General features: G+C 50.9%; 1 protein-coding gene across 2 annotated transcripts; it reads right to left on the reverse strand.

Moving 5' to 3' along the window:
* Positions 1–1032: 1032 nt before the first annotated feature.
* UBE2L6 (ubiquitin conjugating enzyme E2 L6) lies at positions 1033–14718 on the reverse strand. 2 transcript variants are annotated; one of them, XM_047071612.1, is made up of 4 exons: positions 14603–14716; positions 10960–11055; positions 3587–3773; positions 1033–1787 (listed from the first exon to the last, which is right to left on the reverse strand). In XM_047071612.1, exons 1-4 carry the CDS (start codon positions 14627–14629, stop codon positions 1636–1638), a joined length of 462 nt encoding a protein of 153 aa, XP_046927568.1. In that variant the 5' UTR covers positions 14630–14716; the 3' UTR covers positions 1033–1635. The 2 variants fall into 2 exon arrangements, with proteins under 2 accessions (XP_046927568.1, XP_046927569.1); XM_047071613.1 differs by lacking the exon at positions 1033–1787 and adding an exon at positions 2733–3218 and having other exon boundaries at positions 14603–14718.
* Positions 14719–15057: the final 339 nt, after the last annotated feature.

Consider the following 15057-nt stretch of genomic DNA (forward strand, 5'->3'; position numbering starts at 1 on the left):
GCTGAAGTTTTGGCTTGGCTTTGTTTTTTCTGTTGCTCATTAGAGATGCACCCCCTGAGCTGCTTATAATTTCCTGCTGACAATCCTGTCTGGCCCTGTCAGTCTTTTGGAGCTTTGTGTGTGGATGAGAACAGCTCGTGAAAAACACAAACGAAATCCAGCCGGTTTGGCACTGCGGCAGGAGGTGTGGACTCTGCCCTGATTGGCAGAGCGGACCCGGGGACCCACTGAAGCACTCTGGGCCTCAGTTGCCTCATCTGTAAAGTGGGGGCATGTTGACAGCCTAGTCCCTCATGGCCAGCTTTGCCCACAGTGTTTGGGGTTACGTGAAGCTCGAAGCCCAGAGAGCCACCAGTTCTGGGGAACAGGGCCACACCTTTGTGTAGATGGAGCTAACCCTCCGCCTCACCTTCTCCTGAGGAAACCACACCACCCTCTCAATAAACACTCAGCCGGTCTCCAAATTCATCTGTGACTTTAATGGCTGGACAAGCAGATGGTCTCTGTGGTCATCCCGGACTGGAAGCTGGAGGGCTTCCTCCCAGGCTCAAGCCTGGCCCCCAGAAACTGCTAACCTAATGGGATTGCATGTGGGGCGCCTGAGTGGCTCAGTCGGCTGAGCATCCGACTTTGGTTCAGGTCGTGATCTTGCAGTTCGTGAGTTCAAGCCCTGCATCGGGCTCTCTGCTGTCCGTGCAGAGCCCGCTTCAGATCCTCTGTCCCTCTCTCTCTCTCTCTGCACCTCCTCCATTCTCTCTCTCACCCTCTCTCTGTCTCAAATTAAAGAAATTTTAAAAACACAAACCATATAGTCAGGGACGCCTGAGGGACGCCTGGGCGGCTCAGTCAGTTAAGCGCCTGACTTCGGGCCAGCTCACGATGTCACAGTTTGTGAGTTCAAAGCCCCACTTCGGGCTCTCTGCTGTCAGCACAGAGCCTCAGATCTCTGTCACCTTCTCCCTCTGCCCCTCCCCGCCTCTCAAAAGTAAACATTAAAAAATATCACACTATAAAAAAAACCACATAGTCAGATTTCTGGATAGAGATTAGATTCTTCACTTCATGATTCATCAGGGGAAAAGGAAAGGTTTCGCGCATAAATCTAGACATGAAGTACCTATTAGCAGTCTGGCTGACTTCAAATACTCAATAAACAAATCACTCAAGTGTAAATACGATTCTCTCCAAGTGCCCGGCCCCCCCTCCATACTCCTCACATCCCCTCTGCCCCTCTGCCCCTCTGCCTGGGCCCTAGGGGGATGCGAGGCGGCTCCTGGGCTCATTTCCTGCCAGCTGGCCTGAAGGCGACCTGTGTCTGTGAGACCACGGAGCCCTGGAGAGCTGGCCTGTAATTGCACAAACGTGAACTCGTCTGCCTCTGGGGCAGAGAAAGCGCAGGAAAAGCACACTGTGGCCAGGTGAACGTGGGAATGGGTCCATGCCACACACACACACACACACACACACACACACACACACACACACAGGCTAATGACTAGCTACTTAAGAAGGAAAACATGGAACAAATGAGAGGAGGCTCCAGCCGCACCCCCCCCCTCCCGGCCCCCCACAGCTTCCACGAAATGTCCGCCCGTCACACAGAGAGGATCCGGCAAAGACAGGGGTCAGAACCGGTTAGGAGGGCCGGTCGACTCCATACTTGAGGGTGAACTCCCTGGCCTCCCTGTGGAACAGCTCCGGATCTTGCTTCAGTAGGTCTGCGAGCTCCAACCGGACCGGCTGCCCCAGGTCTGGTCTGTTCACCAGCACGTTGAGGGCCTCCAAGACTGGGGAGAGAAGCCAGGTCAGGACATCAGGACGGAGAGAAAAATCCAGGGAAGGAGGCGATGGCAGCCCCCTCTCAGATCCCCCGGCACCTGCACGCTCAGTCCGTGGGGGACCCCAAGGAGGTCGATTTCTTAGGATGATGACATTACAACCAAGTTAAAAGCCCCTCATTCCTCACTGACGGTGCCCAAAGCCGTCTGTCTGGCTATGTCAGTGCTTTTCAAACCATGTTCCATGGCTTCACAGAAACGTCTCATCGTGGGGGTCAATGAGATAAATGGGGTTTCTGTTTCCAACAAGAGCCGCCCTGTTTTTCTGTTTGATATTAAGATTCCAAATAGCCCTAAGTCGGGCTCCACGCTGACAGTATGTCGCCCGCTTGGGATTCTCTCTCTCCCTCTCTCTCTGCCTCTCCTCTGCTTGCTCTCTTTCTCTCTCAAAATAAATGAAATTAAAAAAAAATTTTTTAAAAGGATTCCAAATAAATCAACTTTTATTTGGGAAAAGGGGTTCTGAGGCTCCAGACTATAAAGTGCTATTGCCCCGTGGCTCCTAACCTTTCACGGATGGCTCTGGGAACCAGGAGAAGGCGGTGGGCCATCTCTCGAGGCACATGCACGTGTGAATACACGCCAACATGAAGTTCTAAGTTAAGAGTGCTGCACAGACCCCCTGAAGCTCACCCAAGGACCACTCCTCCTCCCCTTCCCCCACCCCCCGCACCCCGGGACCTTGTTTCTAAGGCTAAGAACTCCTGAGCTGGTCCAGGAGCACCTGAGTGGCTCAGTTGGTTAACCGTCCAACTTCGGCTCTGGTTGTGATCTCACGGTTCGTGGGTTCGAGCCCCACGTCGGGCTCTGTGCTGACAGCTCAGAGCCTGGAGCCTGCTTCAGATTCTGTGTCTCCCTCTCTCTCTGCCCCTCCCCCACTCATGTTCTGTTTCTGTCTCTCAAAAATGAATAAATGTTAAAAAAAAAATTAAATAAACACTAAAAAAAAACAAAATCCTGAGTTGGTTCACACACCGATGACGTTCACGGACTCTATAGAAATGCACTGTCCAATATGGTAGCCACTAGCCACATGCAGATCTCTAAACTGAAAGGAATTAAAATGAACTGCAATCAGGAATTCAGGTCAGTCGCAGGACCACACTTCAGGTGCTCCATCGCCACCTGTCACAGAGGCTAGGGAAGTGGACAGGGCAGCTATGGATCATTTCCATCACTATAGAAAGTTCTGCAGGGTAGTGCTGGTCTAGAGTCAGCCAAGCCCGGCTGTGAGTCCCAGCTCTGCCACCTGACAGTGGGACGACCACAGGCCAGTGCTTCACTTACCACAGGCCTCACTGTGCTCATCTATGCAACGGGCAATGCGAGCACTCCGTATGGGGCTGCTGGGGGACTGGATGAAGGTGGTGTGTGAAGCTCCTAGCACAGGGCAGAAAGCATTTAATCCACACGTACTGCCATTACTGGGCCAATCCCCTCAGCTGTCATTTAGGGCTCTGAGCCTGCGAAGGAGCAGACCTCAGCAAGGTCCGCAGACAGAGCAACAGAGCAGGTCCCTCCCAGACCCGTGGCCACGCTGCTCTGTCCCACCTGCCCAGGTAGAAAGCCGAGGCAGGACCAGGTCAGCAGGCCCAGGATCTCAGGACGCATCCCTTCTATCTGAAGACAGGCTCAGCTGAGACCCGCCATTTTTATCTCCCCTCTTTGGGGCGTTTTCTGATTCAAAATCAGTCCCATCACCTCTCCTCCAGGATCAGACCCTCCCGTTAGGCGAGGCCCAGCCCCACCTTGGCAGGTCTTGGTGTAAGGACTCCAGTTCTCCTTGCTGGTGATGGGCAGGCAAACCTCTCCATTGTGGCCCACGTTGGGGTGGTAGATCCTGGTGGTGAATGTCACCGTAGGGGGCTTGAACGGATAGTCCTCAGGGAAGTTGATGCGCAGGTGGAAAGCCTTGAGGTTGTAGGGTGGCTTCTCCTGCGCAAGAGAAGGGGTGAAGCTCTGTTCCAGCACACGTCTGCTCTGAAAAGCCTGTTTTCCTCCCGGGGCCTTGGTCTGGCGGCCCCTCTCCTGGCCTCGCCCCTGGACTCCGAGGAGTCCTCTGTGGCACGCCCAGGTGGGACCATGAACGGACACGGGTGGCTCCTGTACTCACTGGGCAACTGAGCCGCGGATTAGTGGAGTCACAAAAGAACACTGGCCTGGGAGTCACAAAAGTCCCACCCTGGCTCTTTCTGTGCAACAACTGTGGGCCAGCCACCTCCCACCTTTGGGCCTCAGCTTCCTCGTTCGAAAACGGGGTCACATTTGACTAGGACTATCTCAGCTCTTTTTTTTTTCAATGGATAATTAATTTCTGTCCATTTCTATTGAAAAAGAATCGACAAACACGATGGTGTAAGTGGATGGTAAAATGACTACCACCATGGGCTCAGCGAACGTCCGTCTTCTCACACAGATACAATTAAAAAGAAAAGATGGGGCGCCCGGGTGGCTCAGTCGGTTAAGCATCCAACTCTTGGTTTCGCCTCAGGTCATGACTGCATGGTTCATGAGTTTGAGCCCCGCATCCTGCTCTGTGCTGACAGTGCAGAGCCTGCTTGGGATTCTCTCTCTCTCTCTCTCTCTCTCTCTCTCTCTCCCTCTCTCCCTCTCTCCCTCTCTCTCTGCCCTTCCCCTGCTCTCTAAACAAACAAACAGGGACGCCTGGGTGGCTCAGTCGGTTAAGCGTCCGACTTCGGCTCAGGTCATGATCTCACGGTCCGTGAGTTCGAGCCCCGCATCGGGCTCTGTGCTGACAGCTCGGAACCTGGAGCCTGTTTCGGATTCTGTGTCTCCCTCTCTCTCTGCCCCTCCCCTGTTCATGCTCTGCCTCTCTCCGTCTCAAAAATTAATAAACGTTAAAAAAAATAAACAAATAAACTTTTAAAAATTCCATCTATAGATGAGTTCATAGAGAATTTGTCTTTCTCTGCCTGACTCATTTCACTTAGCATAATGCCTTCAAGGTCCGTCCATGACGCCACAAATGGCCATCTCGGCTTCAACGTCTTCATGTTGCAAAAGAAGAATGCAATAGAAGAATGAAGCATGGGAGAAATCATTACTGGGGGGGGCGGAATGGAGAAAATGAGGGGATCATAAGAAGTCAGGGGCTTGGGAATGTAAAATGGTGCAGCCACTGTGGAAAAACGTATGGCAATTCCTCAAAAATCTAAACATAGAGGGGGCGCCTGGGTGGCTCAGTCGGTTAAGCATCCGACTTTGGCTCAGGTCATGATCTCATGGTTCGTGGGTTCGAGCCCCGAGTCGGGCTCTGTTGACAGCTCAGAGCCTGCAGCCTGCTTCGGATCCTGTGTCTCCCTCTCTCTCTGTCCCTCCCCTCCTCATGCTCTGTCTTTCTCTCTCAAATGGATTAAAAAATTTAAAAAAAAATCCAAACACAGAATTAGCACGGGATCCATGCTAACAACCCAAATACTCACTGATGGATGAATGCAGAAACAAAATGTGGCATACATGTACAATGGAATATTATTCACCCTTAAAAAGGAATGAAATTCTGACGTGTGCCCCAACATGGATGAACTTTGAAGACATTATGCTAAGTGAAACAAGCTAGAGAAAAAAGAACAAATACTGTATGACTCCACTTACGTGAGGTACCCAGAATAGTCAGATTCACAGCCATAAAATAGAAAATGAGATGCCAGGTGATGGGGCGGGGCAGGGGGAGAGGGAATGGGGAGTCAGTGTTTCATGGGTACAGAGTTTCGGAAGGGGAAGATGAAAACGTTCTGGAGGTGGGTGATGGGGACAGTTGCACAACAATGCAATGGGGTTAGTGCCCCTGAACTGTAAACATAAAAAGGGTAAATATTGTTATTGTGTACTTTACCATAATAAAAAAATTTTACAGAGAGAAAGAACTCGGGGGCTGGAGTGACTGGGGGTTAGGGGTAGCCAGGGGCCAGTAGAAGACCCTCCAGACTTCGAGCAAACTGAAAAACTTTCCTGGGTGCCTATTCTGTGCCACCTTGTGTTAAGAGCTTGACAAACATTAGTCCATGCAGCAGAGGGCAGGGGTTCCATGGACTTTGGAGCCACGGTATGAATATTGGCTCTGCCACTCTAGCTGTGTGACCTTAGGCAAGTAACTTAACCTCTGTGCTTCCCTATGACAATAATAGGCTTCTTCATACAGCTTATGTGAGAACTAAATGAGTTAATTTATGTTAAGGGCTTAGAACAGCACATGGAAAACACTATCTGTGTGTCAGTAGGTAATACAGTAGGTATTATGAAAACTCACCACTATTAGCATCTACATTTTCAGATGAGGAAGCTCAAGCTCAATTCTTGTAACTTGCCCAGGGCCCCAGTGGAGTGCTGGAGGGGAACCCAGAATTGCCAACTCTATGTCTCCACATGTGAGCACTAGTCTACACCCCTAGAAGGGGGGAGCCCCAGAACTCGGGTGACCCCAGCACAGAGTCCAGGGGCTTCTGGCTGCTTCCAAAGCTCCAGATCCTTTCAGAGCCTTCGTTACTGAGAAGACAGGACAAGGACATATGGATGTAAGCCCACAGTCAAAGTCTTAAGAGAACTCCTCTTAGTTAGCGGAGGGCAAAGGGGAGCCATAGGGGTCTTGGGTGTGTCTGAGATAAGAGATGGGGCAACTGTATAGGGCAGGTAAGGAAAATGGCTCAGCTTTTCATTCTTGATGATAAGAGACCAAGGCCTGTGCAGTGGAGACAGAGCCGAGCATGAGGCCTCAGAAAAGGACGGGAGAATGTCCATGTGTCCTGTCTGCAGGGTTGCATGCTGGGCTTCCTGGGTCTTAACAGAGGAGCCTTGGACTTGAAGGCCCTGGGAGCCCACCCCAGCTCTGCCTCAAGCCCACCATGTGGCTTTGAGCTCCTCCAGGAATCGGGATCCTCATCTGTAAAATGAAGAAGCTGGGCCACCCCGAGGGCTTTCATACTCTACCTTAGGGTCAGCTGAGAAAGTCTGATTTCCTTCTAAGCTTTCGGTTTATTTTTCATTATTTTTTTTTTAAGTTTACTTTATTTGAGAGAGAGAGAGAGCGAAAGTCAGAGAGAGAGGAGAGAGAGAATCCCAAGCAGGCTCCCCACTGTCAGCGCAGACCCCCATGTGAGGCTCGATCTCACCAACTGTGGGATCATGACCCAAGCCGAGATCAAGAGTCAGGTGCTTAGCCAACTGAGCCACCCAGGTGCCCCTGAGTTTGGGGCTTAAAAAAAGCACTTGGCTATTCTTCCAGCTCTGCCACCTTATTTTTTTTATTTTATTTTTTTTACAAAAAAAATTCATTGCTAAGTGCTTAGAGAAGAGTTGGTGTTTTAAATTTTTTCTTTTCAACGTTTATTTATTTTTGGGACAGAGAGAGACAGAGCATAAACGGGGGAGGGGCAGAGAGAGAGGGAGACACAGAATCGGAAACCGGCTCCAGGCTCTGAGCCATCAGCCCAGAGCCCGACACGGGGCTCGAACTCCCGGACCACGAGATCGTGACCTGGCTGAAGTCGGACGCTTAACCGACTGCGCCACCCAGGCGCCCCGAAGAGTTGGTGTTTTATAGGTGTTGGCCAACTGTCTCACTGGAAGGGGGCTTCTTTGCTGAAGCTGTGGAGAATTGAACTTTAGTCCCAACAAAACTGCCATTGGATAAAAGTATTATGAAAGCTCACCACTATCAGCATCTACTATTATATTATATTATACTATACTATATTATATTGTATTATATTATATTATAATTATATTATTATATTATATATTATATTATAATTATATTATTATATTATATATTATATTATATTAATACTATTATATTATACTACTATTATTATGTCATTTTGGCAGCACTGATAATTGGAAGCTAATCATATTTTGTTCTGCGTCAATATCCTAAGAGCCCTAGAATTTTTTTTTCCAACCTCAAAAGTGATCCTATTTTAGCCATTAGTAAATCGTAGGAAAGTCAGTATCCTGCCACCTTATTCTGTGTGACCTTCTGTGTGACAAGTTACTCAACCGCCTCAGCCTCCATTTCCCCAACCCTAAAAAGATGTCAGTCTTCCTCACGGAGCGGTTGAGAGGGCTCAGTACGACTGCTCAGGCAATGCCCTGGAAACAGGGCTCGGTCCACAGTGGGTAATGAATGGCAACTCTTACTATTAGCTTTCAAAAGCTCATCCCGCTGTCAGCTTCCGTGATAAGAGGTGACACGTGGGGCCATCTTGGTGAGCATGTATACGGAGACTGAGCTTTTAAGGGACAATCTGTCAGCTCATCCCACAGACCTGTCTGGGTTCTCCTTCCCCTGCCCTCCAACCATTCCTCCTTTACGGCTTCATCAGGCACTTCTGGGCCCCCTTAGCTGGCTGTTCTGCATCAGCCTTTGGTCCCCCAATCCCAAGTGTTGAGAGTGACGAAAATGTCTTTTGTTATGTTAATGAGGCAGCTTTGGAAGCACCTAAGGAGGGGGGCTATAGTCAGGGGGAACCAACCAGGGGGTTAGAGGGCTGAAGGGGAGAAGGGCTAGAGTTCAGTCACCAAAGGCCAAAGATTTAATCAATCATGCTTACGTAATAAAGCCTCTGTGAAAACCCAGAAGGGCAGGGTTCAGAGAGCTTCTGGGCTGGTGAACGCGTGTTGGCTTGGGGAGATGGCGTGTCCAGAGAGGGCACGGAAGCCCCGCGCCCTTCCCCCATCTTGCACTGGCAATCTAGCAAGTAAAATGCTTCTGAGTTCTGTGAGCCGCCCTAGCAAATTAAGTGAACCTGAAGAAGGGGTCATGGGAGCCTCTGATTTATAACCATTCAGTCAGAAGCAACCGGGACTTGGGACTGACATCTGAGGGGAGGAGGGGGAGGGTGTGTAAAAGGGACAGTCATGTGGAACCCAGCCTTTAATCTGTGGGATCCGATGCTATCTCCAGGGTAGATGGAGTCAGAAGTGAGTTAAATAGTAGGACACAGGACATCCAGGGGCGCCTGGGTGGCTCAGCTGGTTAAGCATCCGACTCTTGATTTCAGCTCAGGTTATGATCTCATGGTTGGTGGGTTCAAGCTCCAAGTTGGGCTCTGTGCTTGCAGTGCGGGACTTGCTTGGGATTCTCTCTCTCCTTCTCTCTCTGCTCCTCCCCTGTTCGCACTCTCTGCCTCTCTCTAAATAAATAAGCATTAAAACATGATTTTGGGAGGGCGCCTGGGTGGCTCAGTTGGTGAAGCGTCCAACTTCGGCTCAGGTCATGATCTCGTGGTTCACAGGTTCAAGCCCCGTATCGGGCTCCGTGCTTCTGTCTCCCTCTCTCTCTGCCCCTCCCCTGCTCATAATCTGTCTCTCTCTCTCTCAAAAATAAATAAAACATTTTAAAAATTCTAAAAATATTGTTTTTAATAGTAGGACACCCAGCTGGTGTCCTAAGAATTGCTTGGAGGTGGGGCAGAGACACCCCTCCACACGCTGGAATTGTGCTCAGACCAGAAGACGCCCCACCTTGGTCTTGCCAACTGTGATTTCACAGTATTCTCTGAAATGTGACGTCCCCCAGGTGTCCCTGTCGCCCACCTTCTGCCTTCTCACCTGCTCCTCCACCTTTACTCTCATCCACCTCAGAGCTAGCCTCCCTGGGGCATCTAATCAGTCCCTGGAGCACCTTCTAGCACCTTCTTCCTCTGGCCCCTGAGGCCCAGAGCAGCTGTCCTCACTCCAAGCCAGGTAAACGGATTGCTTCAATCTAGCAGCCCACTGGACATGACCGAGGTTCGTATGTTGCCCCGAGTCAAGCCTTTCCCTATTTTTCAGGACTACCAGGCCGGTTGAAAGAGAAGAGGGCACAATCCAGGCCATTGCATTGTCAGTAAAAAGACCAAATCCTAAATAATCAAATGAATGGTTCTTTTTATCTTCCAAAGAGCTAATGACAAGTTTCACTGTTTTAATTTTTATGTCCATGTAATTAAGGTGTATAGATGACTCTCCCATAGAAAAGATCTTCAGTCTATTAATAATAAAAGAGAAATCCTGCACTCAGATTGGTCCACTAGAATATTATTTTCAGGGGGAGATTTTACTGAGAGAGATCTAATAAATGGAGACAAATCAGAATGGTAAAGATAAGTTATCTACGTCGCCATATGTAACAACAGTTGTCCTATCATTATATTATTGTACACCTGGAACTAATATACCACTGTAGGTTAACTATGCTAGAATAAAAAAGAAATAGTTGTCTGAAATATGATCTTTAAATTTATTTCTGGGGGACGCCTGGATGGCTCAGTTGGTTAAGCATCCAACTTTGGCTCAGGTCATGATCTCGTGGTTTGTGAGTTCGAGCCCTGCGTCGGGCTCCGCGCTGAAGCTCAGAGCCTGGAGGCTGCTTCGGATTCTGTGTCTCCGTCTCTCTCTCCTCCTCCCCCACTCATGCTCTCTCTCCCTCTCTCAAAAATAAATACACATTAAACAAAATTTTTTAAAAAGACTATCAATTTAAAAAAAAACATTAATTTTTTTTTAATTTACTTATTTATTTGGAGGTAGAGAGTGTGCGTAGAGGAAGGGCAGAGAGAGAGGGAGAGATAGAGAAGCCCAAGCAGGCTCCGCACTGTCAGCAGAGAGTGTGAGGCTCAAACCCACAAACTGTGAGATCATGTCCTGAGCCGAAATCAAGAGTCGGACACAACCAACTGAGCCACCCCGGCACCCCAGGAATATGACCTTTAAAAGAAAACAAAATACATTTTGGGTTTGAAGGAGCAAATTCTACCAACTACGAACAGGAACTTTATCCCCAGCCTCCGACAAAGGTCCAAGAGATCTTTTCTTTCTTCTTTTGATGCTGTTTGTCTGTTGTAGCTTCTTGGTGGGGTCGGTGACGGGTTGTCACCAGGTGGGCTTGTCCTACGGGTTTGAGGACAGGCTCTCCTACCAGATCCAAAAATCTGTTAACCTCTTCATCGGTCTGCTCTGACCTCAGAAGCAATCAGTCCAGAGACCTCCTCTACCAACGACTAACCTCCAGTTACAAAAAGGACTCCATGACAGGGGAAGTTCTCACCCAGTCCTCAGCCTCCCTGCTCACGGCTTTGGCCTGTCACCCTAATCAAAGGCCATGATCCCCGGCGACACTCACAGGTAGCAGGAGGGCGTGCCACACCAGGACATCGGCATCATGGCTGAACAGGTTCCGTAGGTACCGGGGAAGCTTTGCCTGGAGACTCTCCAGCTCCTGCAGGGGATGCATCAGTGAGCAGCTTGCCGGTCTCCCCTACTTCAGCCCCCCACCTCCCTGTCCCAGCAGCGAGCTGTCCCAAGTTTCAAAAAGGACACCTTCAGGGGCAGAAGCCGGCGAAGTCAGAGCCCTCAACTACTGAGTTCTCAGAATGTGTCAGGCACAGCACTATGTGCTTTAAGTGACTTATCCGACTTCAGGCTCACCAAGCTCTGGAGGTACTGGGTGGGAGGAAGGTGCAGATCGCTGCTTCCAGATGTTACCACTTGGGAGTAAACTCTCTTCAGAGCCTTTCCTCCTGAAACCAAGATACCACCTGACCTCTGTCATCTTGCTGTCTTCCGGAAAGGTCCTAACTCTCTCCCTCCCTCCCTCCCTCCTCACAGCATGCACTGCGTGTCTGGCATGACGACAGGCCCTTACAGTGCTCAGAGTGGACAGCAAAGACAAAGTCCTCCAGACCAGGCCTGGGGAAGGAAGACGGTTCAGACAGACTGCAGCAGAGAAACACATCACGCAGAGAAACAAGGGGACAAGGAGTGACTCACCCCGTCCCCTAGAGAGGTAGCCCAGATACCCGGACATCAGCGGATTCTCCCTACAGCCCTTTACGGAGCATCCTCTAGCGACACTTGAGTAAGAAGGGCCCAGCCCTCAAGAACTTTGCTGGAGTGATGGCAGAAAGGTGAATGTGACTATGTGAATAACGGGTACGGACACATAATAGGGAAGAGGACAGGGGAGCGGGAAGGTTTCGCAGAGGGTGCCACTGTGCCAGGCCATGCAGGGAAGGGGACAGGCACCAAGGCAGAGGCCGGGTCAGAGCAAAGATACAGTGTGTTCCATGCAAGCTCAATAGTTATTGATGGAAAAGGGATCCACGGTCAAGTACATCGGAAAGCACAAAGCTAAACAGATTCCTTTACTGCATGACTTCCCAGAGCCTTCAATGTGCTATTGTGCATCACAAATCTCCAAGTTGTGCACCCACAGCATGCAGAACTTCTCAAACACATCGACCAAGGAACCTGTCTCCTCTTCGGGGGTCAACAGACTTTTTTTTTTCTTTGAAAACAAAACAATAACAATAACAATAACAGATAAGAAGACATTCAAGGGCAAGGTCATATGCCTCTGGAACAGCAAATGGGTATAAACCATTGGTTGTCAACTGGGGGCAGTTTGACCCCACACCCCCAGCAGACACTAGGCAATGCCTAGGCCTTTTTTTTTTTTTTTAAGGAGGCTTCACAGCCAGTGCAGAGCCCAATGCAGGGCTTGAACTCATGACTCTGAGCTCAAGACCTGAGCTGATGGGGCACCTGGGTGGCTCAGTCAGTTAAGCACCTGACTCTTGATTTTGGTTGGGGCCATGATCTGATGGTTCATGGGATGGAGCCCCTGGTCAGGCTCTGTGTTGGCATCACGGAGCCTGCTTGGGATTCTCTCTCCCCCTCTCCTGCCCCTCCCACGCTCATGCACATGTGCACTTGTGCTCTCTCTCTCTTAAAAATAAATTAAAAAAAAAAAAAAAAGACCTGAGCTGAGATCAAGAGTCGGAATGCTTAACCGACTGAGCCACCAGGCACCCGTAGAACATTTCTGGTTGTCACACATTGGGGGAGTGATGCCAGCATCTAGTGGGTTGAGGCCAGGGAGGCCGACAAACATCTTACAAAGAATTAGCCAGCCCCAGATGTCAACAGTAATGAGGCTGGGAAACTGTGGTATAAACAAAGGTGGCTCAAAACCAGTTCACAGTTTGGGAGGGGCTTTTCATACTGTGGACCACGTGAACTTTCTCTGAACCCCCAACATAGAAACACAACCCTGGCCCCATCTCCTATCTCTTAGCTAGCCCATACTCTCTATTCATAACAAAAAACTGCTTCTTGTGCCTTCTGCACAGGCTCTGACCCCTCATTTATTGTATTAAAAAATTTTTTTAATGTTTACTTATTTTTGAGAGTGAGACAGAGTGCAAGCAGGGGAAGGGGCAGAGAGAGAGGGAGATACAGACTCTGAAGCAGGCTCCAGGCTCTGAGCTGTCAGCACAGAGCTTGATATCAGGCTCAAACTCACGAACCGCGAGATCATGACCTGAGCCAAAGTTGGATGCTCGACCAATTGAGCCACCCAGGTGCCCCTTGGGACTTTTCTGTTATAAATGAGTTCTGCCAAAAGATTCTGCAAGCCTGAGGATGTGAAACCCAACCTAGGACACTCAGCTCTTTCTTGAGGCCTATTAGGAAATCACCTGACTCAGAGAAATAGAAAATAAAAGTAAAGAGGCCACTGGAAGGGTGTGCAGGTTGGAGCCCTACCAACCTGGACTCCTATCCCAGGCCCATCACTCCTTACTGGGTGACCCTGGACAATCGAGTTATTCTCTCTGAGCCTCCACTTCCTCATCTGTAAATGGGGGTATACGGCTTCTCTCACAGGGTTGCTGTGAGAATCTGATGAGCTAATGTAAATGGCCAGGCACTTAGTGGTGCCAGTGTGATAAATACCGGCTCCTAGTTCTTTCCCACTTGGCTAGAAAGACCCTTTGCCCCACTTTGTTGCCAACCTCCGGATTTCAGTTCTTCTGGATTGAGCCTGCTCTGTGTTCCAACCTGAGACTCTCTAACTCTCAAAGGCGGAGAGGAGAAGGCAGCCCTCTTCACCCCCTTAACCCTGCTCCCACTCTGCATACTGGAAGGGCACTTCCAAGAGAGTCAAAGTCTGGGGCATGTCAGACCCATTACACCTGACCTCTCTTCCTTCCCCACCTGTGCCCACCTCCCGGCTACACCCCTTCAAACACCCTGGGTTTTCCCATATCCTGGGGAATTTGACCCTTCCCATCCTTCCAGACCTCATTTCAAATTGTGTCCCTAACTGGAAAGAAAGCTCAAAGGGAGGGGGGATTTTTGCTCATCTCTGCTTCCCTACTTCCTAGAACAGGAGCCAGCACATAACAGGCATTCGACAACATTTGTAGAAGGAATGAGTGCGCACCACCTACTCCGGGACACCTGCCAGCTGCGCCTTGGCATCTTTTCCCCCCGAGAATACCCAGGGAACTTTGTTCCCGATTCCTACTCAACACCCCATACTGGTCAGGACTCTAGAAACACAGGTACCCAATTAAGGGCGGGGCATGAGCTACACCAAGGCAAAGACCTTGTTCTGGTTATCTCTGTCCCTAAACCCCTCCACTCCAGCAGAGCGCCTGGCTCCTGGAACCTTTCCAGCACCTCAGTGACAAGCAAGCAATTATTATCACAAGTTTCTTGTAGGAGAAAAGAAACCGAAACCAATTCGGAAGGAACCATCCGCATCCCCAGCGCAGCCCAGGGCGCCAGGGACAGCTCCGCTCCATACGCCCCCGCTTCCTCAGACTCCATCTCCTGCCCCTCTCGAAGACCTGCTCCTCCTCCGGGCCAAGCGGCGGTAATAGGGACAAATAACCGCGCTCGGAAAGCCGGGGGAGGGATGCAAGGAGCAGGTCACGGGAGGCGAGAGGAGCCGTGAGAGAGGGGTCGCCCGACCTCCTTACCTTCGCCACCCGCTTGCTGGCAGACATCTCGGGACCGAGCGTGGGGGCTTCCGGGCGCGGGGGCTTCCGAGCGCAGCAATAAGACCTCGGCCGGCTAGCGGACTCGGAGCGCACCGCCCCCAGCCACGCCCCCAGCCACGCCCCCAGCCACGCCCCCAGCCACGCCCCCGCGGCGCAGAGGACTCGGGTTCCTGCCTGCCCGCGCGGAGGGCTGGGCTCCCGGGACCCGCGCGCGCGCGCGCGCGCGACCGGGGGCGCGGCGGGCCCGGGAGCGCGCGGCGTTGCTTGTCCCTCGCGCCCGCTGGGGGGCGCCGTGTACCGGGCGGCGAGCCCCCGGGGGCGCGGCGCCGGTGCGTCCATCCGGGTTCTAGATGTAGCTCCGCCGCCGGAGGTCGCGCGTGGCCCGGCATCCTCACCGGCGTTTCCATGCCGCCGCCGGGACACCCTTTCCGTGA

Source organism: Lynx rufus, unplaced genomic scaffold (genome assembly GCF_022079265.1).
Source record: "Lynx rufus isolate CCGP_SWC_20201006 ecotype Redwood Valley unplaced genomic scaffold, mLynRuf1.p SCAF_9, whole genome shotgun sequence".
NCBI lineage: Eukaryota > Metazoa > Chordata > Mammalia > Carnivora > Felidae > Lynx > Lynx rufus.